At 40.5% G+C, this 13,599-nt stretch overlaps 2 protein-coding genes across 2 annotated transcripts; one reads left to right on the top strand and one right to left on the bottom strand.

Annotated features, from left to right (window-relative positions):
• The first annotated feature begins 835 nt into the window (after positions 1–835).
• Positions 836–9,040, top strand: LOC121503853 (tripartite motif-containing protein 16-like). Its single transcript, XM_041778421.1, has 6 exons — positions 836–1,563; positions 1,689–1,784; positions 2,917–3,150; positions 3,382–3,553; positions 6,541–6,615; positions 6,703–9,040. The coding sequence occupies exons 1-6, from the start codon at positions 1,147–1,149 to the stop codon at positions 7,236–7,238; spliced, it is 1,530 nt and encodes a 509-aa protein (XP_041634355.1). The 5' UTR covers positions 836–1,146; the 3' UTR covers positions 7,239–9,040.
• Positions 9,041–9,312: 272 nt separating this feature from the next.
• amn (amnion associated transmembrane protein) lies at positions 9,313–12,472 on the bottom strand. Its single transcript, XM_041778562.1, is given in 3 exon segments — positions 9,313–11,754; positions 11,756–11,857; positions 12,453–12,472. Coding segments are annotated over 3 exon segments (1,614 nt in total). The 3' UTR covers positions 9,313–10,262.
• Positions 12,473–13,599: the final 1,127 nt, after the last annotated feature.

The following is a 13,599-nucleotide window of genomic DNA, read 5'->3' as shown; positions in this document are numbered from 1 at the left end:
TCTGCCTCTCTAAAATGCTCCTTTTATACCCAGTCCTGTTTCTGGCCTCTTGCCAAGTAGTTGCAATATCCTCCTCTAGCTGTTTGTATTAGTAAAACTTACTTTTTCAGCCTTTTGTTGCCCCTCAAATTCAAAATGAACTATTTTTCATGAAATAGTGTAGTATCTCAGTTTGAACACATTCTTATTTTCTTTTGTTGAAAATACGGCTTTATGACATTTGCAAATCATTGCATTTTATTCTTATTTTCATTTTACACAGTGCCCCAACTTTTTCTGGAATTGGGGCTGTACATGACAGTGTGCGCCAGCTGAGCTCCTGCTTGGCATCCCTGTTGCTATTTTTATAATATTTGTATGTGCAGTTTTTACAGGTCAGTGATAATCCTGTCTGATTTCTTGTTTATAGAGACAACATGTTATGTTTCTCTTCATACTTTGATGTTTGTGCATCTGTGTCGTAGAAGGGGACACACACAGCAAGTGGAAAATACTTGTTTTGGCACTACATTAATCCTTGTAGGCTGCTTGCACACAAAAGACAAGCGTCACTCCTTCCTCTGTACTGCGTGGCATGAAGTCAGGAAGTTGTAGTCTAGATAAATGCTTTTGTCTTGCATAACATTGTTATCAGAAGGAAGCACTGGCTGTCTCTCCCTTAATGTTCCTGAAAGTATCCACATACTTTAATGATGATACAGAGCAGGGAGTTTTTATTCTTGCCATGGTCTTATTGGTGGTCAAAACAACTCTCTCCCTTCTTCAACTGTTGAAATAAAGCTTTTAAACAGACTTCCCCAGAGATTTTGGAATCAATAAACAAGCCAGGCCATTAACTTGAACAGAATGGGGGAAAGGGTGTTCATTGCCCTCTCTAGCTTGGTCATTTAATTCGTCATTTCCTCCCTCAATCGTGTGATCTGCTGTGTGAAGCTTTGAAAAGCCAAGCAAAGAAGAGAGCTAGTCAGGGGTGTGGTGAAAAACGAGAATACCCCAGCTGGCTGAGGACAAAACATCTTGGGCGGGGTTTTTTAATTCTTTCCTCATGCTCCCAAAGGATCTGAAAAAGGCAGGAAAAAGCAGCGTTGAGTGAGGAGCAGGCTTTGTTCCGATCAGAATCACAATTTAGGGTGAGTGCTCACATAAATGGCATCATTGAGCAGCACAAATGAGGAGAATCTGGAGGAGAGTGAGTGCAATGAAGATGTTAAAAAGGTGGAGCCGGGGGATCCAACCATCGAGGCATCCGAGCTGCTGCTTCCTCAAGATGTTTTATGTGACTCCTGCATGGACGGCCCCTGCAAGGCCCTCAAATCCTGTCTGACCTGCCTGGTGTCTTACTGCGAGGCACACTTGAGACCACATCTGGAGAACACCAAATTTCAAAACCATCGTCTGGTTGATCCTCTCCATGACATTGACTGCAGGACTTGTGAGGTTCATCATCTTCCTGTGGACCGTTTCTGTCTGACTGACGGCTGCTGTGTTTGTCCAGACTGTGAGACTCAGGAGCATCAAGGTCACACGGCTGCAACAGTAGGAGAGGCTCGCACACAGATTGAGGTTTTGTTGGTTTGGCTTTGTTTCAATTTTCATATACATGAAGGAAAAGTTACTAATGGCTTTGCATCTTTGCAAATTTAGATCATGATCTGTTGCATAGTTTTTAAGATGTATTTTTTTTGCAGGTTGAGCTGCAGAAGAAGCAAGAAGAGATCAGCCAAAGTGCTGCAGCTGCTGAGAAAGCCATTGAGAAGCTGCAGAGCAACAAGGATTCGATTAATGTATGTTCAGCATGCATATCTGACAATAACACAATAGGGCTGGCTGATATGGTCCAAATTTTTCTAGAGTTTATAGATGAATTGGGATGCACAAGTTATACATTACTGTGCAGAACCTTTAGGCATGTTTGGGCTGGAGATTGATGCTGAAGTAAGGCATGGATGTCCCAAGAGCTGAAAACCAACAGCGGTCTCGGGGCGTATTACCAGGGGTGTAAAGGCCCAGACAAATAAGAGCACCTTACATACTTAAAACCTGAAAAGGGTGTCACAATACCAGAATTTCAACTTTGATATGTTTAGCAATATCCATAAGTGAATGATTGGTGGTATCAAAAAGTAATCTTACAGTGCAGTTTGATTGGCCAGGTTCCATGTCTGTCTTCAGGTGGATCCATCTTGCAAAGCTTTAGTCTGATTTGCTTGTACCCTGTCAGAGAATAAACATACCAATCAAGGTCATTGGAGGAGAATAAGATGGCAGCTACTGGTGTGATTTAGTTGTATTGCACACCTGTAAACACCAGTGAGGAGATTAGTATGGATGCAGCTATAGCAGCAGTTTTATCAGAACTGGAAAAATCCATCAATCTCTTATCTATACCGCTTGTCCCATTCAGGGTCAGGGGGCTAGAGCCAATCCCAGATGACATGGAGCAAGATGTGGGGTACACCTTGGTGAGTCAGTCAGTCTCAGAGCTGATATATAGAGACAAACAACCAGCTACACTTGAAAAAGGGCAATTTAGAGTCATCATTTAACCTTGTTAGCATGTCTTTGGTCTGCAGAGTCAACCACATCCACCTCTTACTTTGCCCTAAAGGTGTGGACATTGTTTTTTTTCCCATGCTGCCGGTGATATGTGAGGACATCCAGAGCATGACCAAGGTTGTGTCAATCCTCCTTCCCACCTGATGGTGCCCTAAGGCGAGCTTACTCGCCACATCCAGGCCTTATTTCTGTTTGAATTTTTAATCTATTCAAGCCTAAAGGTCCTGCACAGCATTGTGCTTCAAAAACATAATATATTTCCCAGCTCTACAGCACAGTTTTGATGCATTTTTACTGTATCGCTGGTCAGGTTTAACTCTGTTTGTCCCTGTTTTTCTCTGTCTTCTCTTACCTTTTCAGTCTTCAGTGCAGGAGGTTTGCATTACTGTTGAGGAGCAGTTCCAAAAGCTGCAGATTACCATGGAAGAGGCCAGAAAAGGGGCGGTGGACTTGCTGGAAGGAGAAAAGAGAAAAGCACTCAAACAGGCAGAGGGCATCCAGGTACATCTGGAGCAGAGGAGAACAGAGCTCATGAAAACTTTGGGTCAAATCAACAAACTCTCCAAGTGCAAGTCTGACATTGACTTCCTGCAGGTAACAAGCATATTACATATTTAAGATTACATGTTAAGTAGACCAGAGAGTGTAAACCTTTTTTGTTAGGGGTTCTGGGATTAGCACAGGATGTTTTCTGAGATGGGGTTTATTTTGGATGCCAGTTTGTTGATGGTGTACACAAAGCTAAAGTGATTCTGCAGTTTTACAGAAACTACCTGAATCAGAGGAAATTAGTTGTACGTTTCACCTCTGGTGTTCTTTCTCCAGGACTATTCAGAGTGGAAGAAAAGGCCGGCAGATTTTTGTCTTCCTGCTGCTTACATAAACCGCATGAACCATCTTACCTCTTACGTTCAAGTGGTGACTGATGTGACGCAGGAGCTGTGCGACCTGATTCTGACATCTTACAAAGAAAAACTGGACCTGGTGTGGAAAAGTTGTAAGTGTAAATAGTATATCATACCTTAAATCTTCCAGCTCCACACAAACTGTCTCAAATTTGCTTCCTTCTCTGACATTTCCTTCTCTTTTAGCCGTGTTATGTCCTATCTATTGTTCTGGCTGTCTACTGGATGATTTACACTCTAGTCAAGACTTTAAAAAGATATGAGATGAATAGGCTTAAAATATTAGAATATCACAAAACATCCTCATTCACTATGCTCACTTATGCACTCAGTACTTGGTCGGGGCTTTTTTTGCACAAATTGCGACATTGCATAAATGCAATCAGTCTGTGGCACTGCTCCAGTTTTATGAAGCCCAGGTTGCTCTGATAGCAGCCTTCCGCTAAGCTGTTTTGTTGAGTCTGGTGTTTCTCTTCCTCGTGACCACACTCTAGAGATTCTTGTTGGGGTTCAGGCCACTTGGATGGGCAATCTAGCACAGTAACACCACGGCCAGCAAACCAGTTTCTGATAGTTTCTGGCTTCACTGTGGGTGGGCAAGTACTGCTGGAAAAGGAAATCAGTATCTCCATAAAGCTTCTCAGATGGAAGCATGGAGTGCTCTAAAACCTCCTGGTAGACGGCTGACAGCGTTGACTCAGGACTTGATAAAGGCCTTGATAAAGGTGCCTTGTCATGGCACCTCAAACTATCACTGACTGTGTAACTTCATTTCCAAATGAAACTCAAAATTTTCTTTCATCTGAAAAAGGACTTTGGACCACTGAGCAATGCTCCAGTTCTTTTTCTTTTTAGCCCAGGTGAGACACATATAACGGTGGTTCAGAAATGGTTCACACTAAGAACAGGATACTTGTAGTCCATGTGCTGGACCCGTCTGTGTGGGGGCTCCTGATCCACTGACTTCAGCCTCACTCCACTCCTTGTGGAGCTCCCCTATGTTCCTGAAACTGCTTTGTGAAACACTCTTGTTGCTTGTGCTCCTTTTCATACTGCACTTATCCCTTCCAGTCAACTTTCCATGAATACGTTTTCATAGAGCCTCTGAAAACAGACTGGCCTTTTAGGAGCGACCTTCTGTGGCTTACCCTCCTTGTGGAGGATGGCAATGATTGTCCTTTGGACATTTGTCAAATCAGCAGTCTTCCCCATGATTGTGGTTGTGTGGGAATAAGAATAAAGGCTTCTGAAATCTTTGCAGATTGGAATTTTTCATTGTACTCTAATATTTTCAGATAGTGTGAGCTGTAATCATCAAGAGTAAAACAAAAAAGTCTTGAAATATTTCCCTTTGCATGAGATGAATCTAAAATAAATGGAGTTTAACTGTTGATCCCTCCTTGTAGTTCTACCAGTCTTTTGAGGCTAAGGTAGCCACTTGACGCAGATGCAAAGTTTATGATGACAAAGTGACCAAACAAAAGATGTCTGATTCATCTTTGATTTAAGGACAGATGATGCAGCCAAAAACAGGAGGGCAGAGGTCAGACTTTTATTCTCTTTTATAGAATAAAGACAAGCTGTAACAAATAAAATCCTTGGCACACAAAGCAGCTGTCCCGTTATTTATGCTGTGAGATCTTTTCAAATCAAAAGAACATTCAGAGAGACTTGAAAAATACTTTTTGCATGCAGAGACAGAAATGTGTCTTTGATTTGCCCTGGGCTCAAATTTTAGAAGTGTATTTGTCTTATTTTTTTTAGAAGAAAGAACTAAATGCACATAACACACCCCACATTTAATGGACAAGTCCAGATAAGCATCTCATTCAAGATATGAAAGAATAAAAAGGAAGAAAAAAGGGGGACAGTCTGATTTGCTCATTGTAAGTACAATCATGGCTGCAGATGCCACAATAAAGAGATTTACTTGTTAAGTGTGTTGAAATTAGTGATGATCTTTAGTGAATCATTTCGAAAATGGTTAATACATTTAACACTGAGGGGACTTACCTGATCTTAAATGATTGGTGGTGTTGGCTCAACTTACCCTACATTGTAAAACCAAACAAGTTGAACATTTTCAAAATGTTTTTTTGTAATTGAATACGTCAGTGTTAAGAAGAGGAAATACATTTTCAAGTTAAACTATACAATTTATACTGCAATCCCTGGCAAATTATTAGAACTCAAAATATTAGTGTCAACTCATTACATAAAAAAGGAAGTAAAACTCACTGAAAATAGCACTTCTATAACTATTTTAAATTGTATTGACTTAATTTTACTTGTAAATTTATGTAAACTTTTTCAATATATTTGAGGCTTTTCTTTTGCCTTTATTTATAGAGGAGGACAGTGGATAGAGTTAAATTCGAAGTTATTACAATATGGTAATTTCTGTAGAGTTACATGATCTTCATCCACTGTCATTTTCCCTTATTTTTATCACATACTTTACTCTTCAACATTAATGCCACTCAAGATAGGCCAACTTAAGTGACTAGAAGTGACAGTTACTAAAAGGTTCACGCTGAACCAGGAAGTCCTCTAACCTGACACGTCAGGTGGATTTGTTTCACACATACAACTGGAAAACCTTCAATACTAAGCGTTTGGGAAAGGGCAGAGGATTTGAAAAAAACTCAGAGTGTGATTGGATAAACATTCTGTCTGTCACATCTTTACGGGCCAATCAGAGCAACAAATCACATGACGTATCTGCTACTGAGCTGCGCCCCTACCGAAGGAGTAAGCTCCATAGAGAACTATGGGCTCATCTTACCCCACTCTCATCTATGCATGCTGGCTTGTTTTATTTGTGCTAGCTGCTCCTCTGAATCCTTATTTGTTCACATTTTCTCAGTATCCCAACTTCATATTGGTCCAGTTTTAACCATTACTGTGGCACTTATGGCTGAGAGAGCTCTAACGGGGATATAATCAGGTTGAAAAGTTGTAGTCTGACTTCAGCTGTCTGTCCAATCCCTGCTTGCTTCACTTCCTTATTTTCAGAACAGCATGGAAACACTCATGTCTGACCAAAACACTAAACTCTCTGTCCAAAATGATGAACTAGGTGCTAAATCCCAGATGCCAGAATCTCCAGCTATAGCCCTGCCTGATCCTGAGACACGAGAGGACTTCCTGAAATGTTGGTACTCTTTTGAACACCAAATCACATCTGTTTGCACATTTATATGGTTCATTAAATACTTAAAACTACATTTCCCCATTCTAGACACAAGGAGTTTGACCTTTGACCCAGACACCACCCATAACTTCCTGCGCGTAAAGGACAACAACAGAAAGCTAACCAACACCAGCCCCTGGCAGCACAGCTACCCTGACCACCCTGCTCGCTTCGAGTACTGGCGACAGGCGATGACCGTGGAGAGCCTCTACCTGGGGAGACACTACATTGAAGCAGAGCTGAGCGGTGAAGGTGCACATTTAGGCGTCACATGCAACAGCATTGATCGTAAAGGAGAGCAAAGCACTAGCTGCATCAACGGTAATGACTTCTCCTGGTGTGTCGGGAGGAACAGCCGAGGTTTCTTTGCCTGGCACGATGGTGTGGAGACGTGCTTGGAAGGCTCTGGTATCACAAAAGTTGGCTTGTATGTTGACTTTCCCAAAGTAGAGGTGTCTTTCTATGATGTTACTGGTCCTATGAGACTCCTACACAAATACACAGCTAACTTTACAGAGCCTTTATATGTAGTGGCATGGCTATCGAAGAAAGACAATGTGGTTTCTCTACTGGATGCAAAATGAGACATTTATTACACATTATAATGTTTTCTCTTTGTTCAGGTTTCCTGCACACTTTTAACGATCAAATTCAAGACTTTTTAAGACCTGAACTGAGGAAAATTAATACCACTTTTTGCACAGCAAACGGAAAATCCAGACCAGGGCTGAATTTTCTCATTTAATGAGTGGTTTATAAAATGTCCAATGACAAAGACATTTTTTTACCATAAATGCCCAAACTTGATGGTTTCTGGCACATTTAATTCTTTATTCTACCTATATGCCAAATGGTAATATTTATTGCAACACATTTTTGCAGGTGTGCTGATCTGATCCTTAACAGTTTAATAAATAAAAGGCAGAGTGATGCTTTTTGTCAGGGAAGCCCTTTTAAAATGAGGGTGGGCTGCCCAAAGCCTAAATGGGTAGCCCAGAGGTTAGAGAACTGGACTATCAAAGCAAGTACTATGAAATAAGAGAGGAGTCTGGGGTACTCTGCCCAGGAAATTCTACAGGAAAAAAGCTCATCCTTCATGAAAACATTCTAATTGAGCTAATGTAGCTCCGTTAGCTGAGTAAGCTACAAAGACAACATAGCTAAAGCAAAGCTTACGCTATGTAGCGTAGCTATGTTGATAACATAAATATGGTATTTTTATCTACATTTACCAAGGCTTACCTTGCTAATGCTAACTTAGCTACATTTGCTTATATAATAGTTTTAACTATGTAGCTAGCTTTAGCTAAAGCTAATGATGCTAATAAAGCGAGCCACCACCTAGTACAACTTCTTAAATGGGTTGATACTAGGGATGTCAAGATTAATCGCATTAACTGTGACAAACTACGATCCACAATTAGTACACCATTATTTTTAAATTGCAATTAATTGCATGCTCTATTGGCCCTTTAAACACACTGGTGAAGCCCATTAGCTTCTCTCTGCAACTGCTGTGATGTAAAATAAGTCCACCACTGCTCCTTATTGTCTCATTTCACTCTAAAAACTCACAGACAGCTCAGTGGACACGTCAGAAGTTAACTGAACCTAGTGTTATCAAATATTTACCTTTTTTACTGTCCTTTCTTTCCTTTTCAATCCATGACAAGCTCCTTTTTTCTGTGGTCAAGTTCATGTTATAATCCTCTATCAACCTTTCCAAACAGGAAGTCAATTACCCAAGTTTACAACATTGGAAAATAAAAAATGACACATGCACAGTTTTAAATGCAAAATAGTGGAATTTAAAAGTGTTAAATAAAGGATGTGATTAATCACGCTAAATTAAAGAAATTCTGAGATTAAATGCAATAAAAAAATTAAATCTTTTGACAGCCTTAATGCATGATTTTCTGCAGAAATCGAGTAGTACCTATGCCTTACACTCTTGTGCAGTCTATCACTTAAATGTGCCCAGAGTCCAAACTGATTTTGGAAAAAGAGCTTTTTGTTATGCTGCCCCCACTGCCTGGAACACGATACAGACTGAACTGAAAATGGCTGAACTGGTTTCATTCAAAGCTTTTCGTTCCATTTTGCTCACCAGGCAGCGAGAATCCTATGAACAATGCCTGTGTTCTTAATTGTAACTGTCCTCAAAAATTATTGCTCTTCCATTGTCAAGTTGTTGTTTTTTGATATAGTTATTGGTTGTAATTTTATTGCCTAAACCTTTTTAACTTTGTATTGATATTTGATGTGTGCTGCTGACCTCTTGGCCAGGTCGCCCTTGTAAATGAGATCCTGATCTCAGTGGGATTTATCTGGTTAAATAAAGGTTAAATAAAAAATAAAATAAATAAAATAAAATGATTTAAACCCAGGCTTGACCTCTGACCTGGCTGTAATTTTTGCTCTGTTGTTATTCCATGAATGTAACTGTCAGATTAAGTTTATTATTGAAGTTGACTTAAAAAAAAAATCTGTAACTGTAAATATATTGTACTGTTAAATTACAGCACCTCTGCTCTGATAGATAGAGGTGCCACACTGTGATGGGAAATTAAGATAGAAATACAAAACTACTTATTTATTAATTTAAAAAAAGAACACTGTTCCTTTATAAACTTATGTTAGGTGGAATTCTTTATTTTTCACATGGTCATTTTAAAACTGAATAGTTTAAACATAAATCACATGAGAGAGGTCTGTTTACTGCTTCAACATCTAAAAATAAAAACCAAATCAAACATGAATCAGAAATATAATAAAAGTATAATCTACAGGTTTCACTGAAATAAAGGTCTTTTGATCCAATTTTTTTTATACATTTAAAAGTTTTAAAACACCAGAAACTCTGACTGTAGCATGCTGACTCTTCTGATCTCTCTCTCCCTACTTCAGTGACGTATTTCAAAGCTTTTTATATGATTGGTCTTGTTTTTGCCACTAATTATCAATATATTGTGTTTATTGAAAGGTCTATAATGCTTGCTGATCACTATTTTCTCTCAAATGTAGTAAAATGTGCTAAATATCAATTTAAAAAGGATATCCCTGCTCATTATTCTGCAGAGAGAGGTCAAGAGATGCAGACATGAGGGAGCAAAGGCACCCACAGTGAAACACAGTGGAGATTCCATTGTAGTAAGAGTTCCCAAAATGACCCAAAGCAGACTTTGAAGCTGTGCAGAGACTGTTAGACCAAGAAAAATATTATATTAGATTATATCAGCTAATGCTACTTGGCTAGATATTACATGCCATACCTTTAATGTTTGTTATGGTTACATTACAAAGTACAAAATGCTGATATGTCACTAAGTTTACTTTACTGCCATCTAGTGGTGACTCTGCATCATGAACTCCAGCAGCTGCTGGTGTGTTGGAGGGTTATTGCAGCTTTATTGCTTTTCAATGTGATATGAATGAGGCAAAAAGTACACAAATGCCAGCCACTGATTGTTTTATTTGCCTAAAGTCCATTTGGTTGTAAAGGTTTATTTGTACTGCAGAATTATTATAAAACTAAACAAAGACTGTTCATAAAATCTTGGATTCAAAAATGTGGGAATCACTTAAAAATACATAAAATTACAGTAATTTCAAGCGTTAAAATCAGTCTCATTTTCATCATATACTGGATTCACAAAGTGCACGCCTGTCTGAGTCATTGAGATGGAAGTATTTGTTTCTTTCCTATAGAGGTCAGAGATGTCAGGCATGTCGGGCCTGTCGAACATGGGATTGTCATAGCCACGATCAAGAGTCCCACCAAGGTCTCCGATGTCACTATTTCTCTTAAATCTTCTCAGAGATGGCATTGAAGGCATTGATGGCATCGAGGGCATGGATGGTATTGGAACAAACCCTTTACGAACCAGGACAACTAGTACAACGATTAGGGTGATCAGTATTAAAACTCCAAACACAGCTCCAACAACAGCCCCTGTGTTGCTTCCAGACAGGTGACTGCCTCCAGAGGAAGCCTGAAATCCTGCCTCAGTGATTCCCATGCTGGAGCCATGAGACTGAGCATCCTTCACTATGTCCCAGGCCAGATCTTCTGCCAGTGCCCCCTTCTCTCCATCCAGAATGACTACCTGGATCTCAGATGTGGTGCCAAAAGGAATAATCCACATCAGCCGCTCTGACTTGGCAACTTTCGATATGCCCAGCTGGATGGATTTGTATTCTGACTGCATGAGAAATAAGTGTTGGAGGCGTTGCCTGTAGGATTGCAGGTTGAAATTATCGGAGTACTTGATTGTGACGACAGCGCCACAAACTTCACAGCAGTGTCCAACGGGGGAAAGAGGCTTCTTGCAGCTAACAGAGTCACATGTTACAGCACCACAGATCTGCTCATGGTTTGCAGAATTCCCACAATCACACCCAGAAGGATCCCCACATCCTGGGTTTCCAACGGTAACTGCAGAAGATCCGTGAAACTGCAGCCTCCCTGAGCGTGAGCTGAGATACTGGGAGAACTCTGATCCGCTTTCAAACGTTTCCCCGAGCACTGACACTGATTTGACAGGGATGCTTGACTGACCTGAGCTTGTGTCCACCCTAAAAGAGGAGCGGGCTTTGAAGACCACATCATCATACTGGCATGGGACACTCTCTTCATGGACTGAGAATAAGAAGTTTCCTTTCTGCAGGTCGTCCTGTGATGCAGCCGCCTGCCACAGACTTGGGTTGAACCACTGAAGTGCCTCTGAATCTTTGAAGTTGGCAGTGACACCTGCTCCACAGTCTGGATCTTGCCCACTCATGACATAAAATCCAGCTCCAGAATTGAGGATGAACTCCCCGTCAACTGGAAGCCTCATCTCCCTCACAGCATGCGTCGTCTCCACGAACACAGACACTTTCCTCTCGGCTGGAAACAGAACCGTGTCGCTGCCACATGGGACAGCATCTTTGTCCCAGTTGGTCTTGTTCTCATAGTTGGTGTCAGGACTCCACTGTTTGTACAGGGCACTCACTGCCCCGACAAGACAGAGGAGAAGGAGCAGGTCTGCTGTTCTCAGCATCCTGAATGTTTGTGACAGGCTGGGAGAACATTTGGTGACCTTTGTTTCCACAGCCGTGTGACTGACACACAGCTCTCCAGTAAATTTGATGAGTTAAGGACCACAATGACCTGCTGGAGCGGATGACCTGTAAAAGATTTACATGTTCTGCAGTAACACACCTGCAAGTTTGACAGTTTTCAAGAGTTTTTCATTTTTCTGTACATGTATTTCTTAAACCCCTTAAAGTACTTTCTGCAAAGTTCCCTCACATTTCCTCCCATTCTTCTAGCCATGGATGTTTAAATGAGAAAGACTACTGAGAAGCTGCAATGTGCTGAAAGTTTTAGAGGTAATTTTAGGCATAATAGTCATTCTTAAAATTCCAAAACCCTTTTGAAAGGGATTTTTAAAAATTTCTTAGAGGGATATTTCCGTATTTTTGAAGTTGGGTTGTGCAGGTGCATCTCAAAAACTAAGAATATAATGAAAAAGCTAATTTTTCCTGTGATTTGATTCAAGGAGTGAAACTTCCATTTAGTTCTACTTTCATCTAACACAAAGTGGAATATTTTCAATATTTTTTCTTGTTTTAATCTTGATGATTACAGCTTACAGCTCATAAAAATGAAAAATCCACCATCTCAAAATATGAGAAGATCCAAAAACATCAGTGCAAAAAAGGATTTATAAAACAAAGATGTTGACCTTATGTAAAATTATGCTCATTTATGCACTAAGTAATTGGACAGGGCTCCTTTTGAACAAATTACTTACCGATCTATGCAACGTGACATGGAGCTGATCAGTCCGTGGCACTGCTGGGGTGTTAATAAGCCCAGGTAGCTCTGTTAGCAGCTCATCTGTATAGTTGAGTCTGGTGGTTGGCCAATCAAACACAGTAATACCATGATCAGAAAACCAGTAGTTAGCAGAGCTGGTTGTTTGGCTCCCAAACAGCTTGTCATTTTCAACAAGTTTGGCTTTTTTTTAAGAGTTTTTTTTTTTGGGCCTTTATTTGATAGAGGAAGGACAGTGGATAGACTCAAAAACAGGGAAGAGAGTGGGGAGAGACATGTGGTAAAGGGCCACAGGCCAGATTTGAACCCGGGCTGCCCGCGTACATGGATGGCGCCTTGAACCACTTGACCATCTGCGCGCCCCACAAGTTTGGCTTTTTTAATGTGGATTAAATAACGACAAAGGATGGAGGAAAGAAAACTGGCACTCTAACAGGCACTAGCTACTGCAGCAACATTAAAGAGCAGTTTAGTGGAACACACTCATCCCTGAATGGCACATCATCATTTGGTCGCTAACCTCACAAGGTTTATTCAGTTGACAGTACATTAACGTTTCAATCAGAAGTACACTTGTGGCAAAATTAGGATTTTTTTTAACTTTTAGTTAAGTCCAACATTTACAACAATATATTTCTGTTGTGTTTTGAAATTTTTTTCTGTAAACACAGCACCGTTTTAAAAAAAATGTCCATGTAAGCACGAAACTATACAAAACCTAGACTCAAACATTGCAGTGTATATGCCAGGCATGTAAGTGGTGCTGTAACGCTGCCATGGAAATGCAACAAATAAAACAAAGAGGATTATGGAGCAAGCACACCCAAAACATTTCTCTTGCCATAAACTTTCTCCTGGCTGCCCCTCTGGTTGCACTCCTGGTGGATCTAAAACATTTGGCATACGCTGTTCTCATGACCATCTGTTGTTCACGGTGGTAGCAGGGGAGCAAAAGACACAAACACAATCATGTAATCTGCTATTGTTGTTGGCTGGGCTCGTGCATACGGGTTACATGGGCTTTGGCACAACTCATTTCGGAAAAGATGCGCTTGGTTGTTGCATGGAACAGAAACGGTTGGTGTACATAGATTTGTTCACTCTGGGACCCAATTCCAAAAGTG

Source organism: Cheilinus undulatus, linkage group 21 (assembly GCF_018320785.1).
Source record: "Cheilinus undulatus linkage group 21, ASM1832078v1, whole genome shotgun sequence".
In the NCBI taxonomy this organism is placed as follows: Eukaryota; Metazoa; Chordata; class Actinopteri; order Labriformes; family Labridae; genus Cheilinus; species Cheilinus undulatus.
The sequence above is the reverse complement of the archived record's forward strand: the minus strand, read 5'-3'. Positions and strand labels throughout refer to the sequence as shown.

Bases quoted from the DNA above. Each gene is read 5' to 3' on its own strand.
- LOC121503853 (XM_041778421.1), top strand. From the start codon at position 1,147: ATGGCATCATTGAGCAGCACAAATGAGGAGAATCTGGAGGAGAGTGAG. The intron at 1,785-2,916 runs GTATGTTCAGCA...TTACCTTTTCAG, and splicing joins GCAACAAGGATTCGATTAAT to TCTTCAGTGCAGGAGGTTTG. The intron at 3,151-3,381 runs GTAACAAGCATA...TTCTTTCTCCAG, and splicing joins CTGACATTGACTTCCTGCAG to GACTATTCAGAGTGGAAGAA.